Genomic DNA, 20,348 nt, shown 5'->3' on the forward strand with positions numbered 1-20,348 from the left:
CCTCATGTCTTTAAAAAAAAAAGAAAAAGAAAAAGACTCAGCCTGCCCTTCTTCTCTTCCTGGGGAGGAAATGAAGAGGGAAGAGTCTTTAGCTAGTCAGAGACAGAGGTGAGAACAAGCCCCAAATGTGCTAACCTCTGGGCTTCAAATTAAAGCAATGCAATGTTTTCTTTTTTATTTGTTTATTTATTTTTTGAGATGGAGTTTCACACTTGTTGCCCAGACTGGAGTGCAATGGCATGATCTTGGCTCACTGCAACCTCCACCTCATGGGTTCAAGTGATTCTCCTGCCTCAGTCTCCCAAGTAGCTGGAACTACAGGTACCTGCCACCATGCCCGGCTAATTTTTTTATTTTTAGTAAAGACAGAGTTTGACCATGTTGGCCAGGCTGATCTTGAACTGCCAACCTCAGGTGACCTGCCTGCCTTGGCCTCCCAACGTGCTGGGATTACAGGCGTAAGCCACTGCACCCAGCCTCTATGCAATGTTTTAAACTCTGCTTTTGGGGATCAGATCAGCTACAGAAAGCTCAAGGTGAAGTTTCAAAATATCCCCATGGTAGCAAGAAGTGATGCTTCTAAGATTTTTCTCTGAACATCCCACTCTGCAGACTGCCATGGAGAGGGAGTCTGAGGGTAAAGTCACTTCTGCAAGTAAGAAATTTCCTGAAAGTCTCCCATTTATATTTAAAATTCTAGTAAAACTCACAAACCACATGCATTTGTTTTCCTACAATACAGGTTTCCCTGAAAAAAACTCATGGTGGAATAATGACTGCAATAAGATGTATCAAATTTATTTGTGGCTTCATGAACCCCCTGGTGCCCTGCTAAAGATCGCAGAAGCTGTGGCTGCTCCAGTTTAAGTAGCATACATAGAGGGAGAAAAGGTGATGGGATAGAAAATACAGGCTTTTGGACCCAGAGAGGACAGGGTAAAAGTTCTGGCCCTCTCACTTAAAATCTGATGCAATCATGATCATAACAATAATAACTTCTAAAGTGTGTCTTACAAGCTAGGTACATGTTAAGCATCTTATATAAATTATTTCCAAACTTACAAGGTAGATATTATGATCTTCATTTTACAGATAAAGGAACACAGGCTCAGAAACATTCAATATCTTTTGTTTTATTTTGTTTTTGAGACAGGGTCTTACTCGGTCATCCAGGCTGGAGTGCAGTGACCTGATCATGGCTCACTACACCCTCCACCTCCTGGGCTCGACCGATCCTCCTACCTCAGTCTCCTGTGTAGCTGGTACTACAGGTGCATGCCACCACGCCTGGCTAATTTTTCTATTTTTTATAGTGATGGGGTTTTGCTGTTTTGCCCAGGCTGGTCTTAACTCCTGGTCTCAAGCAATCTGCTAGCCTCAGCCTCCCAAAGCGCTGGGATTACAGGTGTGAGCCACCATGCATGGCCAACATTCAGTATCTTTTATGTGTTCACAGAGCTAATAAGTTGCCCTCCCAAGATTTTAACTCAGGACTTTCTGACTATGAAGCCTTTCTTCTTTTCATTACCTTACTACCTATCCTCTGCCAACCTTAATTTACTCATTCATAAAACAGGGTAATATTACGTCCTTGCAGGGTTCTCACTATGAGTAAATTTAATGTATCTTATTATTATTTTTGAGACAGAGTCTTACTCTGTTGCCCAGGCTGGAGTGCGGTGGCACAATCTTGGCTCGCTGCAAATCTGCCCCCCCCAGTTCAAGCAATTCTCTTGCCTCAGCCTCCTGAGTAGCTGAGATTACAGGCGCGCACTACCATGCCCGGCTAATTTTTTTATTTTTAGTAGAGATGGGGTTTCACCATATTGGCCAGGCTGATCTCAAACTCCTGACCTCGTGAGCCACTGCACTTGGCCTGATTTAAGACATTTTATGAAATGCCTGGCATATAGTAAACCCAACATGAATGCTAAGTCCTCTTGCTTTTAAAAAAGGACCTAATGGCTGGGTGTGGTGGTTCATGTCTGTAATCTCAGCACTTTAGGAGGTAGAGGCTGGAGGATCACTTGAGGCCAGGAGTTTGAAATTAGCCTGGGCAATAGAGTGAGACGTCAGAAACCCCCATCTCTACAAAAAATATAGAATAAAATAAAAATGAAGAAAATTTAAAAGGACCTAGTAACAAGTTAGATTTTGTAAACAAAAACTCTTTATCTGTATGGCAGGTAGGGGGGCAGCTAGAGGGAGCAGGGCCTGGCAGGCACCTCCTGGCCCTGGGCCAACTCCCTGGCAAAAAATTAACAAAAAGAAGGAATGGGCATGGTGGCTCATGCCTTTAATCCCAACACTTTGGGAGGCCAAGGCAGGTGGATCATCTGAGGTCGGGAGTTGGAGACCAGCCTGGCCAGCATGGTGAAACCCGTTTCTACTAAAAATACAAAAATTAGCTGGGTGTGGTGGCAGGCGCCTATAATCCCAGCTACTCAAGAAGCTGAGGCAGGAGAATCACTTGAACCTGGGAGGCAGAGGCTGCAGCGAGCCAAGATCATACCATTGTATTACAGCCTGGGCAAGACAGTGAGACTCCATCTGAAACAAAAATAAAAACAAAACTACAGCAAGGCCATCCAGATGTTGATAAAAAGATGTCTTAAAATAGAAAAAAAAATTTAAAAAATAAAAACAAAACAACAACAATATCTGTATGTATTTTAGCTAGGCGTAGTGGCTCACGCCTGTAATCCCAACACTTTGGGAGGCCAAAGCATGAGGATCACTGGAGCCTAGGAGTTTGAGACCAGCCTGGGCAACACAGCAAGACCCCACCTCTACTAAAAATTAAAATTAAAATTAAAAAATCTATATATGATCATCAAGAGACCCTTCAAAGCTGTAAATAAAAAAAAAATAAGAAAAAAAGAAAAAAAAATCTATATATGTGCCATCAAAATAAGAGTCTTTGTCCTGCTCTCAAAAAAAAAAAAATTTTTTTTTTTTTTAAAGACAGAGTCTCACTCTGTTCCCAGGTGCCAGGCTGAGTGCAGTGGCATGATCTCGGCTCACTGCAACCTCCACCTCCTGGGTTCAAGCAATTCTCCTGCCTTAGCCTCCCAAGTAGCTGGGACTACAGGCTCGCGCCACCATGCCCAGCTAATTTTTGTATTTAAGTAGAGACGGGGTTTCACCATGTTGGCCAGGATGGTCTCGATCTCTTGACCTCGTGATCCGCCCGCCTTGGCCTCCCAAAGTGCTGGGATTACAGGTGTGAGCCACCGTGCACAGCCCACTCTCAAAGTTTTTAATTAAAACAAGACAAAATAAAGACTCTGATAAAATTGAACAGAAGGAACAATGTACCTAAAACGGGTGAGCAAATTATGGCCTGTCCTTGAAAATAAAGTTTCACTGACCACAGCCATGCTGAGTCATTTGCATTCATGTTGTCTATGGCTATTTTTTTTTTTTTGAAACTGAGTCTCAGTCTGTTGCCAGGCTGGAGTGCAGTGGTGTGATCTCGGCTCACTGCAACCTCTCTCTCCCAGGTTCAAGTGATTCCCCTGCCTCAGCCTCCTGAGTAGCTGAGACTACAGAAGCACGCCACCACTCCTGGCTGGCTTTTGTATTTTAGTAGAGATGGGGTTTCACCGCGTTGGCCAGGATTGTCTCCATTTCCTGACCTTGTGATCCACCCACCTCAGCCTCCCGAAGTGCTGGGATTATAGGCATGAGCCACCGCACCCAGCTACGGTTGTTTTTGTGCTACCAAGACAGTTAAGTAGTTGGGACAGTGACCATTTGGCTCACAAACCTAAAATATTTACTGTTTGGCAAGGAAAAGTTTGCTAACTCCCTGCTCTAAAATAGTCTTATTTCTTAAGTTAAAGAAGAATCTATCCAAATCAGTGACCTTGAACTACTAGATTCTAAACAGAAACTTCAGACCAAAGGTGGTATTTCACCTCCAGACTAACACATGCTATTTATAGCAAATGTGCAACAGAACAGAGCACACGGTAACATCTAATGCCCCAAACTGTCTGCCAACAAAGTTAATGTGTTTTAATAATTAGAGATGATACCTGGTAAACTCCTGGACCGCTTCTATTTTGGGGTGATACACCACAATTCTTTTCTTTAGCATCAGTGCTGTGTGTAAGATAACAGTTTCCATTCCAAACTGAGATACGATGTCTTTAAAAAAGAGAAATCATAATGTTACTGCATTACACATCATGTAAGAAAATAAAGAATTTTTTTCTTTTTTTTTTTTGAAACCAAATCTCACTCTGTCACCCAGGCTGGAGTGTAGTGGCATGATATCGGCTTACTGCAACCTCTGCCTCCTGGGCTCAAGCGATTCTCCTGCCTGAGCTTCCTGAGTAGCTTGGGATTACAGGCATGTGCCACCACAGCAGCTAATTTTTGTATTTTTAGTAGAGACGGTGTTTCACCATGTTGGCCAGGCTGGTCTCAAACTTCTGACCTTGTGATCTGCCCTCCTCAGCTCCCAAAGTGCTAGGATTACAGGGATGAGCCATAGTACCTGGTCTATAATTTTTTTTTTAAATGCTTTAAGTTTATTACATTGTCAGAAGACACAGATAATGTGATTTTTAAACTTCAAAGAACTACCCACATAGTATATTGAATTATTTGGTATTAAAATATATCTGAGTTACATTCCCCGCATGGTGTAAAGCATACAGACATTTTATTTGGTGGACAAGTGGATCTAACCTATGTCACCTCCCAGCACATGTGCTCTGCCCCGAAAGAGACTCCATGGTGGATGCATAGAGGAAGCTAGACTCACAAAAAGGTAAAACAATTGATGTGAAGGGAATCAGTGTCTTTCTGTATCATTAAAATTTTCTTATTTAAAAAAAAATGCCTGCCAGGTGCAGAGTGGCTCATGTTTGTAATCCCAACACTTTGGGAGACCCAGGTGAGAGGATCACTTGAACCTAGGAGTTTGAGACCAGCCTGGACAACATAAGTAGACTCTATCTCTAAAAAAACATTTAAAAATTAGCTGGGGCAGGGCACAGTGCCTCATACCTGTAATCCCAGCACTTCAGGAGGCTGAAGCACGCAGATTGCCTGAGGTCAGGAGTTTGGGTCCGGCGTGGCCAACATGGTGTAACCCCATCTCTACTAAAAATACAAAATTAGGCTGGGCACAGTGTCCCACACCTGTAATTCCAGCACTTTGGGAGGCCAAGGCAGGTGGATCACCTGAGCTCAGGAGTTTAAGACCAGCCTGGCCAACATGGTGAAACCCCATCTCTAGTAAAAATATAAAAATTAGCTGGGTATGGTGGCAGGTGCCTGTAGTCCCAGCTACTGGGGAGGCTGAGGCATGAGAATCACTTGAACCCAGGAGGCAGAGATTGCAGTGAGCTGAGATTGTGCTACTGCACTCTAGCCTGGGTGACAGAGTGAGGCTCTGTCTCAAAAAAAAAAAAAAAAAAAAAAGGTAGTTGGGCATGGTAACATGCACCTGTAGTCTCAGCTACTCGGAAGGACTTCTTGAGCCCAGGAGGTCGAGGCTGCAATGAGCCATGATTGCACCAGCACTGCACTTCAGTCTCAGTGACAAAGCAAGACTCTGTCTCAAAAGGAAAAAAAAAATAAGTTTATTAACTCCCCCATGCCCCCAGTATCATTACTTAAGTTCTTAAGTTAGTTAGCCTGACAAACACCTAACACCTCAATAGGGATGCTGAGAAAACACAAAGAACAGCGGAATCAAAAGCAAAGACACTTGGGAGGACGTGACAGAGGGCAGCCTTGCCTTCAAGTTCCCCTTGCCTCCTGCTCAGGGACCCTGAAGTCTGGGCCCTAGGCCTAGCCTGTCTGCATTTTGGATTTTCCAGCTGAAACTTAAATTAGGAACTTGAGTTAAAGGCCTTAGGCTTTTCAGATGACAGAGATAACTGCTAAGATCTAAGAAAAGAAAAACTATAGAATCCGTGGAGACCTCGAGTCACAAAATTTAGCCCACCAGTGAGAAAACATTCTTAAAATAGCCAATAGAATATGGAAATAGGCCAGGCAAGATGGCTCATGCCTGTTATCCCAGCACTTTGGGAGGCCAAGGCGGGCAGATCACAAGGGATGAGTTCAAGATCAGCCTGATGAACTTGGTAAAACCCCATCTCTACTAAAAATACAAAAATTAGCCGGGCACAGTGGCAAGTGCCTGTAATCCCAGGTACTAGGGAGGCTGACACAGGAGAATCACTTGAACCCAGGAGGCAGAGGTTGCAGTAAGCTGAGATCATGTCACTGCACTCCAGCCTGGGCAACAAGAGCAAGACTCTGTCTCAAAAAAAAAAAAAAAAAGGGGAATATGGAAACATATGGAAACGAACACTACAAAAATCTGTTTTCCTTTGCAAGAATTTTAACTTAATAAGGAAATACAGGTGTTAAAGGTACCCTCTTATATACAAATATGATATGAAAAAATTTATGTAAATGAAAATGTATGAAAGGATTAGAATTATCTAGTAACTAGATAATTCCAATTAGATAATCATCTAATTATCTAATTATTCTATTAGGCACAATAGAATCTAAAGAGACTGTTCTTGCCTCGGGGATTTTTTTGTTGGGATGGGTTTTGTTTTTACCCTTCTTACCTTTGATGGAGCCAGCCAGGTAGGCCTTTCGGGCATCAAAGTCCTTGCTAAGGAAAGAGCCATTTTCTTCACTCTGGCATATCCCCTTTGTGAGAACTGCAATATAACTCTCCATCATTTTAACTGGGCTCCCATGTTTCAGGTACATTCTGTAAGAAAGGACAACAAAGCAACTGTGCTTTTACTTGGCACAAATCATGTGGAGATATGCACCCAGGCCGTTATGGGTGATTTATCAAGAATCCAAAGCTGGGCTAGGCACGGTGCCTCACGCCTGTAATCCCAGCACATTGGGAGGCCAAGGCAGGTGGATCACCTGAGGTAGGGAGTTTGAGATCAGTCTTACCAACATGGAGAAACCCCGACTCTACTAAAAATACAAAATTAGCTGGGTGTGGTGATACATGCCTGTAATCCCAGCTACTTGGGAGGCTGAGGCGGGAGAATGGCTTGAACCCAGGGTGGAGGTTGCAGTGACCTGAGATCAAGCCATTGCACTCCAGTCTGGGCCACAAAAGCGAAACTCCATCTCAACAAAAAAAAAAAAAAAAAAAAAAAAAGGATCCAAAGCCCACTTGCTACTGCCCTTCTGAATGCTTGACTCTTTTTTTATTTTTTGAGACAGAATCTCACTCTGTTGCCCAGGAGGCAGAGGTTGCAATGCGCCAAGATTGCTCCACTGTATTCCAGCCTGGTCGACAGAGTGAGACTTGGTCAAAAAAAAAAAAAAAAAGAAAAAGCTTCAAAGACCTTCAATTCTTCCGACTCAGCTCTCTCTTTACATCTGGGAACCCACTGTTGTTACTAAGGCAGGAGAATGAACTACGATCTTCCTGGCATCCCAGGACTCTCAAGAATGTTGTGCACTTATCCTGTGTCTTACATTCACAACTGGGGTTCTTAGTCAACAACTCTGTTTTATTACTGAGATTTCCTTTGACAAGAAAGGAGTTTTATGCATTGTTCACAGAGAAAGCAGTAATTAGTTATAGAACACATACTTATTATTAGAGTTCCCAGAGGTAGCTATATTTAGATAATTAAGAAATCAAAACTCCTTTAGGTTTCTGGTGATAAATGCACATTAGACATTCATCATCAGGTTAAAGCTTCCAGAAAATGCTGATAAGAAACTGGCTGCATTTATAGCTCACATGTGGAATCCATCTCTTCCCCTTGAAATCTCTTCCTGTGAGCAACTGAAACTAAATTTTGCTTGAGAAACATGACTGGGTCTATTTGGGCCTTTCAGGAGCTGATGGGATAGAAAATCAGGAAGAAAATAAAACATGTTTAAGACAGATCATGTTCTTCTGATTGTGGTTTTGTAAGAATAATTTAAAAATAAAATAAAATAAATAAAAAAGACAGATCACTTGAGGGCCAGGCATGGTGGCTCATGCCTGTAATTCCAGAACTTTGGGAGGCCGAGGCGGGCGATTACTTGAGGCCAGGAGTTCAAGACAAGCCCAGCCAACATGGTGAAACTCCGTCTCTATTAAAAATACAAAAATTAGCTGGGTGTGGTGGCTCACACCTGTAGTCCCAGCTACTCGGGAGGCTGAGGCAGGAGAATCGCTTGAACCCAGGAGGAGGAGGTTGCAGTGAGCCAAGATCATGCCACTGCACTCCAGCCTGGGCAACAGAGCGAGACTTCATCTCAGAAAAAAAAAAAAAAGATCACTGGAAAATTATATTTATCATAGACTAAGTGAAAAAAGCAAAAAAAGCAAGTGTTTTAACTGCCTACCAACTTTTGTTAATCATCAGTGGTTTTTAAAAAATTATTTCAATCCACAATTTGAGGGAAAAAAGGTAGAGAACAATGAATGTGGTAAGCTTTCACACATGTAAAATACATTCAAACCCAGCAACTCACACACAAGATCACACAGGGAGAAAACTTCTGTGATAGGATTAAGGAGGCCACAGGAGTTGTGTGGGGTGGGGGTCAGGAGGTAGAACTGGAGTCTGGGAACGGGAGGAGGAGGGAGCTTAGTTTATACTGTATATCCTCCTGAATTTCTAAATGTGCTTTATTATCACCAACAACAAAAAAAGCAAAATGCCATTAACATTCCAAAATAGAGGCTGAGTGCTGTGGCTCACACCTATAATCCCAGCACTCTGTGGGGCTGAGGCAGGAGGCTCACTTGAGGCCAGGAGTTTGAGACCAGCCTGACCAACATGGTGAAACCCTGTCTCTACTAAAAATATAAAAATTAGCCAGATGTGATGGTGTCCGCCTGTAATTCCAGCTATTTGGGAGGCTGAGGCACAGAACCACTTAAACCCAGGAGGTGGAGGTTGTAGTGAGCCAAGATGGCCCCACTGCACTCCAGCCTGGGTGACAGAATGAGACTCTGTCTCAAAAATAATAATAAAATAGAAATAATACACAGTAATAGAGAAAAGAAACATAAGGTTGGTAGGATAAGATGACTTCCTACATGACACCCCTGGGTCAGGAGAGATAAAACAGAGGGGGAAATACCCCCAAAACCACTCCACAGGAAAAGCCCACAGTGCAACCCAGAGGACCTTGTTCAGACAGACATCCATAGGCTGCCACACCTGGCCTGGACAGCTGACTCCAGGTGTGCCTGAAAACTCCGGTTCTCCAGCAGGGCCACAGCTGCAAGCGACTAAAGGCTGACGGGGACCACGGCAGTTAACCTGCAGCCACACCAGGAATAAGGCTTTTTCCTGCAGGCTTCCACTGCCGCTGTGAGCAGCATGCTATGTGTGGAAGGCACGCCTGCCTGATCCTCTCACCAGAAATGGAGGGGGGCAACTCCACGTCAACCTCACTGTCATGAAAAACTGTTTGCCTACGTGTGTGCATGTACACGCAGACTTGTGTGTGTGTGCAAATACCGGGTGAGCACAGTGCTGCAGTAAGGCGCAGGAAGCAGAGGAGGTGGCTGGCAGTAGCTCTGAGCCCTCACTTCTCTTGCACCGTGATGGGAGAGGAAATCCAGGATACTATGATGCCACGCACCGCAGAAGCTGAGAAACCCTCTGGGCCTCTTTCAGGGAAGGAAGTGGGGTCTGAAGCAACCTTGCCTGTTGGACTCCAGAATATTTCCCAGTGAATTCGGTTGAGCAACATATCCCTGACTCAACCAAATGAAATGGGAGTCCCATGTTTGTAAAAAAAAATACCTCTGCAGTATTTTTAGTTTATGGCTTCTGGATAGCATCTCTTCTGGCAATCATAATCTCCCTTTGTGTAAGTGCAACATTAGCAGACAACTGTTTATCCACAGTGAGACATTCACCTGGAATTTCTTATGAGAATAGGAAGCTTTTTCATTCTGGCTGGCTACAAATATGGTGAAATCTCATTTAGCCAAAATACGATCTAAGTGAAACCCTTCGGTAATGAGAAGATACTCTTACGCTAGAGTTTTTTACTCTCTCTCCCTTTTTTTTTTTTTTTTTTTTGGTGTGTATATACATTCATGCACAAAAATAGCCAAAAGGGAACCACTTATTGAGTTTATGAAACAAAAACGATTCCCTTCACCAGCAGTGCCCCCAAAAATGTATGTATTAGGCAAAAGCCTGAGGGCTGAGAGTAGCATGATAATACCTAGAATTATAATTCTATCTAGTTACAACTTTTTTTTTTCTTTTGAGATGAAGTCTCACTCTGTCACCCAGGCTGGAGTGCAGTGGCGTGATCTTGGCTCACTGCAACCTGCAACCTCTGCCTCCCAGGTTCAAGCAATTCTCCTGCCTCAGCCTTCCAAGTAGCTGGGACTGTAGGCACGCTCCACCACGCCCAGCCAATTTTTGTATTTTTAGCAGAGACGGGGTTTCACCACGTTGGCTAGGATGGTCTTGATCTCTTGACCTCATGATCCACCCGCCTCGGCCTCCCAAAGTGCTGGGATTACAGGCATGAGCCACTGCACCCAGCAACAGTATTTTTTTTTAAAGGATCAGGTGCAGTGGCTCACATTTGTAATCCCAGCACTTTGAAAAGCCAACACAGAGGTCACTTGACCCCAGGGGTTCAAGACCAACCTGAGCAATATAGCAAGACCATGTCTTTACAAAAAATATATATGTATATATTTTTTAATTAGCCAGGAGCAATGGCACGCACCTGTAGTCCTAACTACTTGGGAGGTCGAGGTGAGAGAATTTCTTCTGCCTAGCAGTTCAAGGTTACAATGAACTATGATCATGACACTGCACTCCAGGCTAGGCAAAAGAACAAGACCCTGTCTCTAGAAAAAAACAAAAACAAAAACAAAATCACAATTAAAACCCTGCAAGCCTGGGTGTGGTGGCTCACGCCCGTAATCCCAGCACTTTGGGAGGCCGAGGCAAGCGGATCGCTTGAGGTCAGGAATTCAGACCAGCCTGGCCACCATGACGAGACTCCGTCTCTACTAAAACTACAAAAATTAGCCAGGGGTGGTGGCACAAGCCTGTAATCTCAGCTACTTGGGAGGGTGAGGCAAGAGAATCGCTTGAACCTGGGAGGCGGTGGTTGCAGTGAGCAGAGATCGCCCCACTAAAACCCTGCAAAAGCCTTCATCATTAAGAAAGAGCTTTCCTGAGCAGGATGTCTCTAGAAGAAAAAACAGAAAACTAAAAAAAAAAAAAAAAAAAAAAAAGAAAGAGCTAATATCTTTAACATATGAAGAAGAGTTTCATCATGCCTATAATCACAGCACTTTGGGAGGCCAACATGGGCAGATCGCTTGAGCTCAGGAGTTTGAGACCAACCTGGGCACATGGCGAAACCCTGTCACTAAAAAAAATACAAAAATACAAAAAATTAGCTAGACATGGGGGTGCGTGCCTGCAGTCCTTGCTACATGGGAGGCTGAGCTGGGAGGATCACCTGAGTCCTGGGAGGTGGAGACTGCAGTTTGCCATGATGAAGCCACTGCACTCCAGCCTGAGCAACAGAGTGAGACCCTGTCTCAAAAAAAAGAAAAGAAAAAAAAAGAAAAAACATTCTGGTATATTTTAGATAAATTTTTCAACAACAGGGATGAAACTAAAAGAGTCTACCTGAATCATGACTAACCAATTAATGAGAATTCCCTAGCTTCTCACCATTCCAGGTAAGAAACGTGTTCTTGTGCTTCAGCATAATTATTTCCCCAAAATGATTGCCACGCACAGACCTTGACACATATGAACCAGTTTACCAAGTCATAAGTCACTTAACTTACCCAACCTACTAAGGAAATTCTAGACTGGAAGTGAACAGAAGTAACAGACCAAAAGTAGGAAGTGACTCAAAACACCCAGGAACTACAATAGCTACAGAAACTGCTGCTTCTCTTCCCCTAGATCATTACCCAAATAAGAGGAGAAATACCAACAAAGCAAAACAGAAAGGCCCTCTTTACAGCCTGTGAAGGGCTACTGAAGATTGTATTGGAGACACAAGGCTGAATTTTGCTTTCTCAGTGTAGAAATCTGCTATGTAACTATGGCAAGATCTTCATCTTGTATATCAGCATTTAATACAATTTTTATACAGACCTACACAATATCCTAGTGAAGGCAGCATACTTCTCTGGGTTAAAATCTTTGGCAGTCAGAACAATAGAAAAATGAGTCACCTGTTCGAAAGAAACAAAAAAAAAAATCCTTTTTAAAGACACTTCAGCAGAATTAATTTTTATTACTGTATTTCAACAAACCTTTTGTACAAGACATAACAGTATTAAAAGGAAAAGACCAAAATGTAACAAGTCCTCACTTGCTTCTTTAAACTTTTGCATGTGTACATATATTACATATACATAAATATTTAATTTCGTACATAAGCATGCAATACTTATAGAAAAAATTTTTTCAGAAATCAAAAATACTTCACTCAAATATAAAAAAGGTACATTTCTACTTAAGGTCCCCTAATCTTATCAAAGCAGAAGAAAGAAGTGCTAAATCAGACTTACCAATTTAGCAACTGCTTATCTTTTCTCCCCCACACTTTTTCACTATTTTACCTCATTTTTCTTTTTTTTGAGTTGAGGGTTTCACTATGTTGCCTAGGCTGGACTTGAACTCCTGGACTCAAGAGATCCTCCTGCCTCAGCCTCTCAAGTAGCTGGGACTACAGGCACACACCACCACACCCTTATTTTACTTATTTTTATTAATACATAATAGATATTCATATTTTTCTGGTATATCTCTTCTTTTTCTTTTCTTTTTTTTTTTTTTTTTGAGACAGTCTTGCTCTGTCACCCAGGCTGGAGTACAGTGGTGTGAGCTCAGCTCACCGTAACCTCTGCCTCCCAGGTTCAAGTGATTCTCATGCCTCAGCCTCCCAAACTCCCGAGTAGCTGGGATTACAGACGCACCACCATGGCCAGCTAATTTTTTGTATTTTCAGTAGAGACAGTGTTTCACTCTGTTGGCCAGGCTGGTCTCGAACCCCTGGCCTCAAATGACCCACCCACCTCAGCATCCCAAAATGCTGAGATTACAGGCATGAGCCACCACACCCAGCCTATTTATCTTTTCTTTATGATAAAAACATTCAAATTATTCTCTGTTAGCTATTTTGAAATGTATAGTTGATTATTCTTAACCATAGTCACCCTACAGCTCTATCACTAGCAACTGGTCTTCATTATCTAAGGATGGAAAATAAAACATATCTCAGTAACAATCATACAGCTCCTGAACTAACTCTCTAAAGAGTGCGGTATGCTAAAAAGTACTATTATAAGAAGCTTCAGACAGGCAGGTCATGCCTGTAATCCCAGCACTTTGGGAGGTTGAGGCAGGTGAATCACGAGGTCAGGAGTTCAAGACCAGCCTGGCCAAGATGGTGAAACCCTGTCTCTACTAAAAATACAAAAATTAGCTGGGCGTGGTGACACATACCTGTAATCCCAGCTACTCAGGAGGCTGAGGCAGAGAATTGCTTGAACCCAGGAGGCGGAGGTTGCAGTGAGCTGAGATTGCAACTCTGCACTCAAGCCTGGGCAAAAGAGCGAGACTCTGTCTGGGCAGAGGTGAGGGGAAAAGGAGCTTCATTTACTTATATGCCTCTACTATTATAAGTATAAATTTCTGATCATCATATATCTAATATTTCCACCAATGAGACAAAATTTAGAATTTTATAAATATAAAACTTTGAAGAGATACATTTAAAATAAAGAGTAGCCAGGCGTGGTGGCACATGCCTGTAGTCCCAGCTACTTGGAAGGCTGAGGCACAAGAATCACTCGAACCTCAGGGGCAGAGGTTGCAGTGAGCCTAGATCTCGCCCCCGTACGCCAGCCTGGGCGATAAGAGCAAAACTCCATCAAAAAAAAAAAAAAACTTATCAAGCAATAAACCAAAGATTTCATTACATATTGAAAGCTATCTTCTTGGCCAGGTGCAGTGGCTCATGCCTGTAATGCCAGCACTTTAGGAGGCAAAGACAGGAGGATCCCTTGAACCCAGGAGTTCAAGACCAGCCTGGGCCACAGAGTGAGACCTCGTCTCTACAAAAAATTTAAAAACTAGCAGGGGACAGTGGTGCATGCCTGTGCTCCCACCTACTCAGGGAGCTGAAGTGGGAGGGCCACTTGGGCCCAGGAGATTAAGGCTGCAGTGAGACATGATTGCACCACTGCACTCCAGCCCAAGTGACAAAGTGAGACTTTGACTCAAAAGAAAAAAAAAATTAAAAATTGAAGTTAAAATAAAAAAGAATCCTATCTTCTTGCAAATTTATATTTTGTAACTATGAATCTGTTTTGTCTTAAGCCTTCTACAGTTTCTAAATTGTTACTTTCCTGCTCTTTTAAATGTAATTTCTTAAATTTAAGCTGGTATTCTAGTCATGCTTCACACAGTCCCATTACTGGCTATAAATTAGCCCTAAAAAGGGAAAAAATGTCTATCTGGGTACATGCCACTTTGTTCAAATATTCTATTCTTTGAAAAAACCTGCTGGTTGCTTGGGATTAGGAAAGGCCATGATTACCACATCCTAGTCTTCCACATGTCACACTGATACTGTTCATATCAAACAACACACCAAGAAGTCTTCTTAATACATGAGTTTCCTTAATTAACCTTTCTTAATTCTTAATAGATCCTGGCTGGGCACATCACCTGAGGTCAAGAGTTCAAGACCAGCCTGGCCAACATGGTGAAACCCTGTCTCTACTAAAAAAAAATTTTAAAAATAGCCAGGCATGGCAGCGGGCACCTGTTATCCCAGCTACTCAGGAGGCTGAGGCAGGCGAATTGCTTGAACCTGGGAGGCCAAAGTTGCAGTGAGCTGAGATTGCACCATTGCACTCAAACCTGGGCAACAGAGCAAAACTCCATCTCAAAAATAAAAAAAAAAAAAGGGAAGAGACCACATATTGCACTGCTCACCACTATATCAACCACAGGGTCTGTCATATACTAGACAACAATAAATATTTATAGAATGAATGAGAGTGAAGTGTGAATACTCCCAATGAAAATAATATTTAATATTTTCAAAAGTATACTGCGAATTAGGTCTAAAGCTAAGGGTTATTAGAATAATCTTACATCACTTTAAATATTTTGGGGTTTTTTACCTTCATGCGATCATACCTTTTTCAAAACAGAAGAATCTGGAACTTCAATTGTTGTGATATAAAACCATGTTCTTCTGTACTGACCAAAGACAAAGGGATGGAGAAGTTTGTTTTCATCTGTAAGGCAGCATTTCCTCAGCAGCAGGCTCCTTAACGTGGCTGTCGTGGAAGGATAACACCACACCCACAGAACTTCTCCATTCGTGTCCTTTTCTACGGTGGAAAGATGGTCACTGTGAGAATGTCAAACAGTAGCAAGGAAGTGAATTGATTGGTTACTCAGAAGCACTTAGTGGAATCAGTTTTAACACACCATTTTACAAAGCAACTCAGAGTACTTAAGACCCCAAATTCCCACCTATCACTACTGCTCAAATTATCTAGCTCTCATGATCCAGAATTATAGGGCACCTGAGTAAAAAACTTTTTTTTTTTTGAGACGGAGTCTCACCCTGTCGCCCAGGCTGGAGTGCAGTGGCGCCATCTTGGCTCACTGCAACCTCTGTCTCCCGGGTTCAAGTGATTTTCCTGCCTCAGCCTCTAGAGTAGCTGGGATTACAGACACCCGCCACCACACCCAGCTATTTTTTGTATTTTTTTTTAAGTAGAGACGGGTGTCTCTCTGTTGGCCAGGCTGGTCTCCAACTCCTGACCTCATTATTCGCACGCCTCAGCCTCTCAAAGTGCTGGAATTACAGGCATGAGCCACCACACCGGCGTAAAAAGCTTTTAAAACAAACCATGAATGAAAATTCAGCCTCAGAGATATGGCAGAGTTCCTCCCTATCTCCTCCCACACAAATGCCTATAAACTAAAATTACATTAAGTTTTTACCTAGTTGGAATAATTCTTTTTTTTTTTTTTTTCTTTTTTGAGGTGGAATCTTGCTCTGGCACCCAGGCTGGAGTGCACTGGCACAATCTTGGCTCACTACAACCTCCACCTCCCAGGCTCAAGCGATTCTCCTGCCTCGGCCTCCTGAGTAGCTGGGATTACAGGCGCCGACCACCATGCCCGGCTAATTTTTGTATTTTTAGTGGAGATGGGGTTTCACTATGTTGGCCAGGCTGGTCTTAAAACTCCTGACCTCAGGTGATCCGCCCCGCCTCAGCCTCCCAAAGTGCTGGGTGGAATAATTCTTAATAAATACATAGAAAAGGTTCGTTGAAAACAAAACTGGAGATGAAAAAAATGGTGAAATCTTTCAAACCATGTTGCATACCAATTGTGTGAATTTTGTATTTAAAATTTTTTAGGCCAAGCATAATGGCTCATGCCTGTGAACCCTGACACTTTGGGAAGACAAGAGGATCGCCTGAGGCCAAAAGTTCCAAACCAACCTGGGCAACATAGTGAGACCACATCTCTAAAAAAAAAAAAAAAAAAAAAATTAAAAATTAGCTGAGCATGGTGATATGTGCTGTGGTCCCAGCTACTTAGGAAGCTAAGGTGGAAGGATCACTTGAGCTCAGGATTTAAAGGTAGTCGTGAGCTACACACCACTGCACTCTAGCCTAGGCAACAGATACTAAAACTCTAAAAACTATCTCTTAAAACTATAAATAAAAAATTGTTATTGAAAACAGAACTACCATTCCACCCAGTAATCCCACTACTGGGTATCTTCAGAAAGGAAAAGAAATTATTATATTAAAAAAGACACCCACGATCTTTTTTTTTCTTTAGAGAAAGGGTCTTATACTCTGTCAGCCAGGCTGCAGTGCTCAATGCAACTTCCACCTCCCGGGTTTAACTGCTTCTCCTGTCTCAGCCTCCTGAGTAGCTGAGATTACAGGCGTGCACTACCACACCCAGCTAGTTTTTTGCCTTTTTAGTAGAGACAGGGTTTCACTCTATTGGCCAGGCTGATCTCAAACTCCCAAAGTGCTGGGATTACAGGTGTGAGCCACCACACCTGGCCTCTTTTCTTTTTTTTTGAGATGGGGGGTCTCACTCTGTCACCCAGGCTGGAGTACAGTGGCATGATCTTGGTTCATTGCAACCTCTGCCACCTGGGATCAAGCAATCCTTCCACCTATGCCACCACATCCAGCTAATTTTTGTATTTTACAGAGATATAGTGGTTTGCAGCACGTTGCCCAGGCTGGCTGCAAACTCCTTTTAAATGCATGTTAATGTGAATAATAAAAAACCTTCTGAGTTCAGAATATGATCATATGCCATCTTTTTCTTTGCTATTAGTAGTAGATAAAGACAGTTTAACTTAGCCTTAATTCAAAAGTACCTTCTGGAGACACTAAGTTACTTAGGTTTTGTTTTGAAGCAGTTTGAAAATCACATTAGAAATAAATACATAATCCACCTGGACGACATGCTGGTATCTCATCTACACAAAAAAATACAAAAATTATCCGGGTGGTGGTGCACCCCTGTGGTCCCAGCTACTTGGAGGCAGAGACAGGAGGATAGTTTGAGCCTAGGAGATGGCGGCTGCACTGAGCAGTGTGATTGTGCTACTGCACTCGAGTCTGGATAGAGCGAGACCCTGTCTAAAAAAAAAAGAAAAAGAAATGAATACAGTAAAACATTCCCACAAAAACGTACTGCCTTAAGGCACTGAAAAATAATCAGCTATTTCTTCAGTTTTGCTAAGCCTCAGCAATGTTATTGTACACTTGGAGAATAGAAAGTGTTTAGGGGTATGCAAAAATCTCAGGGAAATAAAACTTTTTTGAAGGGAACCAACGAGTTCCACCCCCTAAACACTGTACAAGGCTGCCCAAAAATCCCAACGTGGTATTTTTTAACTATGGAGAGATAATTACATTCCTCAGAGCTAACCGAGATTCCACCGCACGATTGTGTAGAGACTCCTGCTTTATGCACAAGCTCGATCACATGATGCAGGAGCTCTCCACTGGTGGGGACTGGTGGCTCCGGGCTACACTGAGAGGCTCCCCCCGCCCCCCCCCACCCCGCCTCTGTACTGCCTATACGGTGTGTCCGTGCCCAATGACAGCCCGGGCCTCCATTTGCTCCTCCGTAAAGCGGGCGTCAGTCGTTTCCCACGGCCCCTGGGTCCTTGGTGAGAGCTAAAAGGAGACAATGTGTGTACAACGCGCAGCACCCGGCCCAGCAGTCTCCAGCCGCCCGGTCCCACGAAGGGGGCTGCTCGGGCGAGTAGTCACGGTTAGCTCCGAGACAGCCACAACGCGCCCGGCTCTGGGGAACCGGGCCCTGCCTCCTCCCCGCCGCGCCGCCCGCCGGCAGCTCCCGCCCGCACATCTCCCCTCGCAGCCGCCCCAGCCTGGGCGCGCTAGACGTCCCGGCTCCGCCTAGCAAACCCGGGATTGCAGGGGAAGCTCCACCCCGGGATCTGGAAGATCCCGGACTCCCTGGAGCCGAGTGAGCCCCACAGGCGGCCGCGGGCGGGCGAGGGCGGCGGGCCGGGTCCCTGAGCCAAGGAGGCCGGGCCCCGCAGCCCCTAGTCCAGGCCCAACATGGAACCGGCCGCGCCCTCCATGTTGGTCCTCTGGGGACAGCGGGAGCAGGGTCTGCCCCGGGCCAAGGTGATGCAGACACGGAACACGGGTGAGAGTTTTCCAGGCAGGGCGCCTACGTCCTCACCGATCAGCCCGACTCCAAGCATCAGCTGAGTGTCCGCCGCCTCGGCTGCAGCCATCTTCCGCCGCCGCGGCGCGCAGCGCTGGCTGCAGCCCGCAGTACCCGCCTTGCACTCCCGGCCGCGCCCCGCCCGCCGTAAGGCCCGTCTCCAGCCCCGCCCCATCTCAGGCCCCGCCTCCCGCCGTAGGACCCGCCTCCCTCCCCGGCCCAGGACAGGCCCCGCCTCCCTCCGTAGGACCCGCCCCTTCCCGCCGCGCCCCATCACAGGACCACCACCCACCGTCGGCCCCGCCCCACCCGCAGGCCCACCCATTTCAGCCCCAGTCTTGCCTGCCGGAACAAGCTCGGTGCAGCTCCGCTAGTCTTCTGCCCGTGGCCCTTCGCCCTTGGAAACCTCCCTGAGTCTCCGCAGCCAACCTCAATTGCTCAAATCCAGCTCTTCATCTTCTTCTCCTCAATCCGCTCCAATCTTTCTTCCCGTCTTAGGCTTTCCTCGTTCTACCTCTGCCATCTGGTCAGGCTCAAAAGAACAGGTCACTTTGTTCCTAAAAAGAGGCATCCCAAGGATGGAGGGTCTCCAACCATTCCTTCATCCAGCCATCCCCAAAACAAAAACTATTGAGGACCTAATAAGGCATTGGGGATACGTTATAGAGTTGGCCAAGACAGAGCAGTCCACTGGGTGAGACAGACAATTGGCAAGTAGAATAAACAATCCAGGCCAGGTGCTCTCGCCTCTAAACCCAGCATGATGGGAGGCCAAGGCAGGAGCATCGCTTGAGATCAGGAGTTCAAGATCAGCCTGGGCAACATTATGAGACCCATCTCTACAAAAAAATTTTTAAATTAGCCAGGCGTAGTGGCATGCACCTGTGGTCCCAGCTACTTGCAGGCTGAGGCAGGAAAATCCTTTGAGCCCAGGATTTTGAGGCTGCAGTGAGCTGTGATGGTGCCACTCACTCCAGCCTGGGCGACATAGTGAGACCCTGTCTCAAAAATTAATGAATAAATAAATAGATGGTAGATAGATGACAGTAAAACAGCCCAGAATGATATGTGCCCTGAAGGCAACAAAACAGTGCAGTGTGTTTGTTAGAGAATGGGGGTGTGCTGCTCTAAAATGGGTGTCAAGGAAGGCTTCTCTGAGGGAGGGATATTTGAACTGAGATCTGAATGATAGGGAAGACTCAGACAGTAGAAATTTTGGCTCCAAGATTCCTCCTCTGGATCTACTGTCTGCCCCAACCGCAAGTGACACAAAGCTAATTAGGGAGGGTCCTTGGTGTCTGCAGGAATACAATCCCACCCTCATGTTTATTCTTTTTGCTTCTTTTTCTTTTCCTTTCTTTCTTTCTTTCTTTTTTTTTTTTTTTGAGACAGGCTCTCACTATGTTGTCCAGGCTGCAATTTATACATTGGAGCATACTTAGGTGTGTGAATGCCATTTCTGTTTCTCCCACTAAACTGAATCCCTGGAAGGCAGCACCCTGAACTATGTGCCATTCAATTCTCCAGGCTTTCTGTTGTGTAAATAACTATTAATGTGTCTAGTCATCACAGAAAACAAGCAGGTGTTTAGAGGCTGAGGAGTGGGGCACA

The 20,348-nt window shown here is 44.4% G+C and overlaps 1 protein-coding gene across 3 annotated transcripts in view; it reads right to left on the reverse strand.

Moving 5' to 3' along the window:
- DENND10 (DENN domain containing 10) overlaps nt 1-18,837 on the reverse strand; it is a 31,359-nt gene extending 12,522 nt beyond the window's left edge. Inside the window, exons 1-5 of one of the 3 annotated variants that reach the window (XM_064373797.1) lie at nt 18,753-18,837; nt 15,180-15,376; nt 12,120-12,199; nt 6,606-6,754; nt 4,041-4,152 (exon numbers count right to left, since the gene is read on the reverse strand). In XM_064373797.1, coding sequence (XP_064229867.1) covers nt 4,041-4,152; nt 6,606-6,754; nt 12,120-12,199; nt 15,180-15,376; nt 18,753-18,807 — 593 coding nt within the window. In that variant the 5' untranslated portion in view covers nt 18,808-18,837. Of the gene's footprint in view, nt 1-4,040; nt 4,153-6,605; nt 6,755-12,119; nt 12,200-15,179; nt 15,377-18,752 lie in introns of those variants that run through there. The other 2 variants (XM_064373798.1, XM_064373799.1) reach the window with 2 other exon arrangements.
- Nucleotides 18,838-20,348: the final 1,511 nt, after the last annotated feature.

Source organism: Aotus nancymaae, unplaced genomic scaffold (genome assembly GCF_030222135.1).
Source record: "Aotus nancymaae isolate 86718 unplaced genomic scaffold, 86718_ANA_hifiasm-v0.15.2.pri h1tg000010l, whole genome shotgun sequence".
Taxonomy (NCBI): domain Eukaryota; kingdom Metazoa; phylum Chordata; class Mammalia; order Primates; family Aotidae; genus Aotus; species Aotus nancymaae.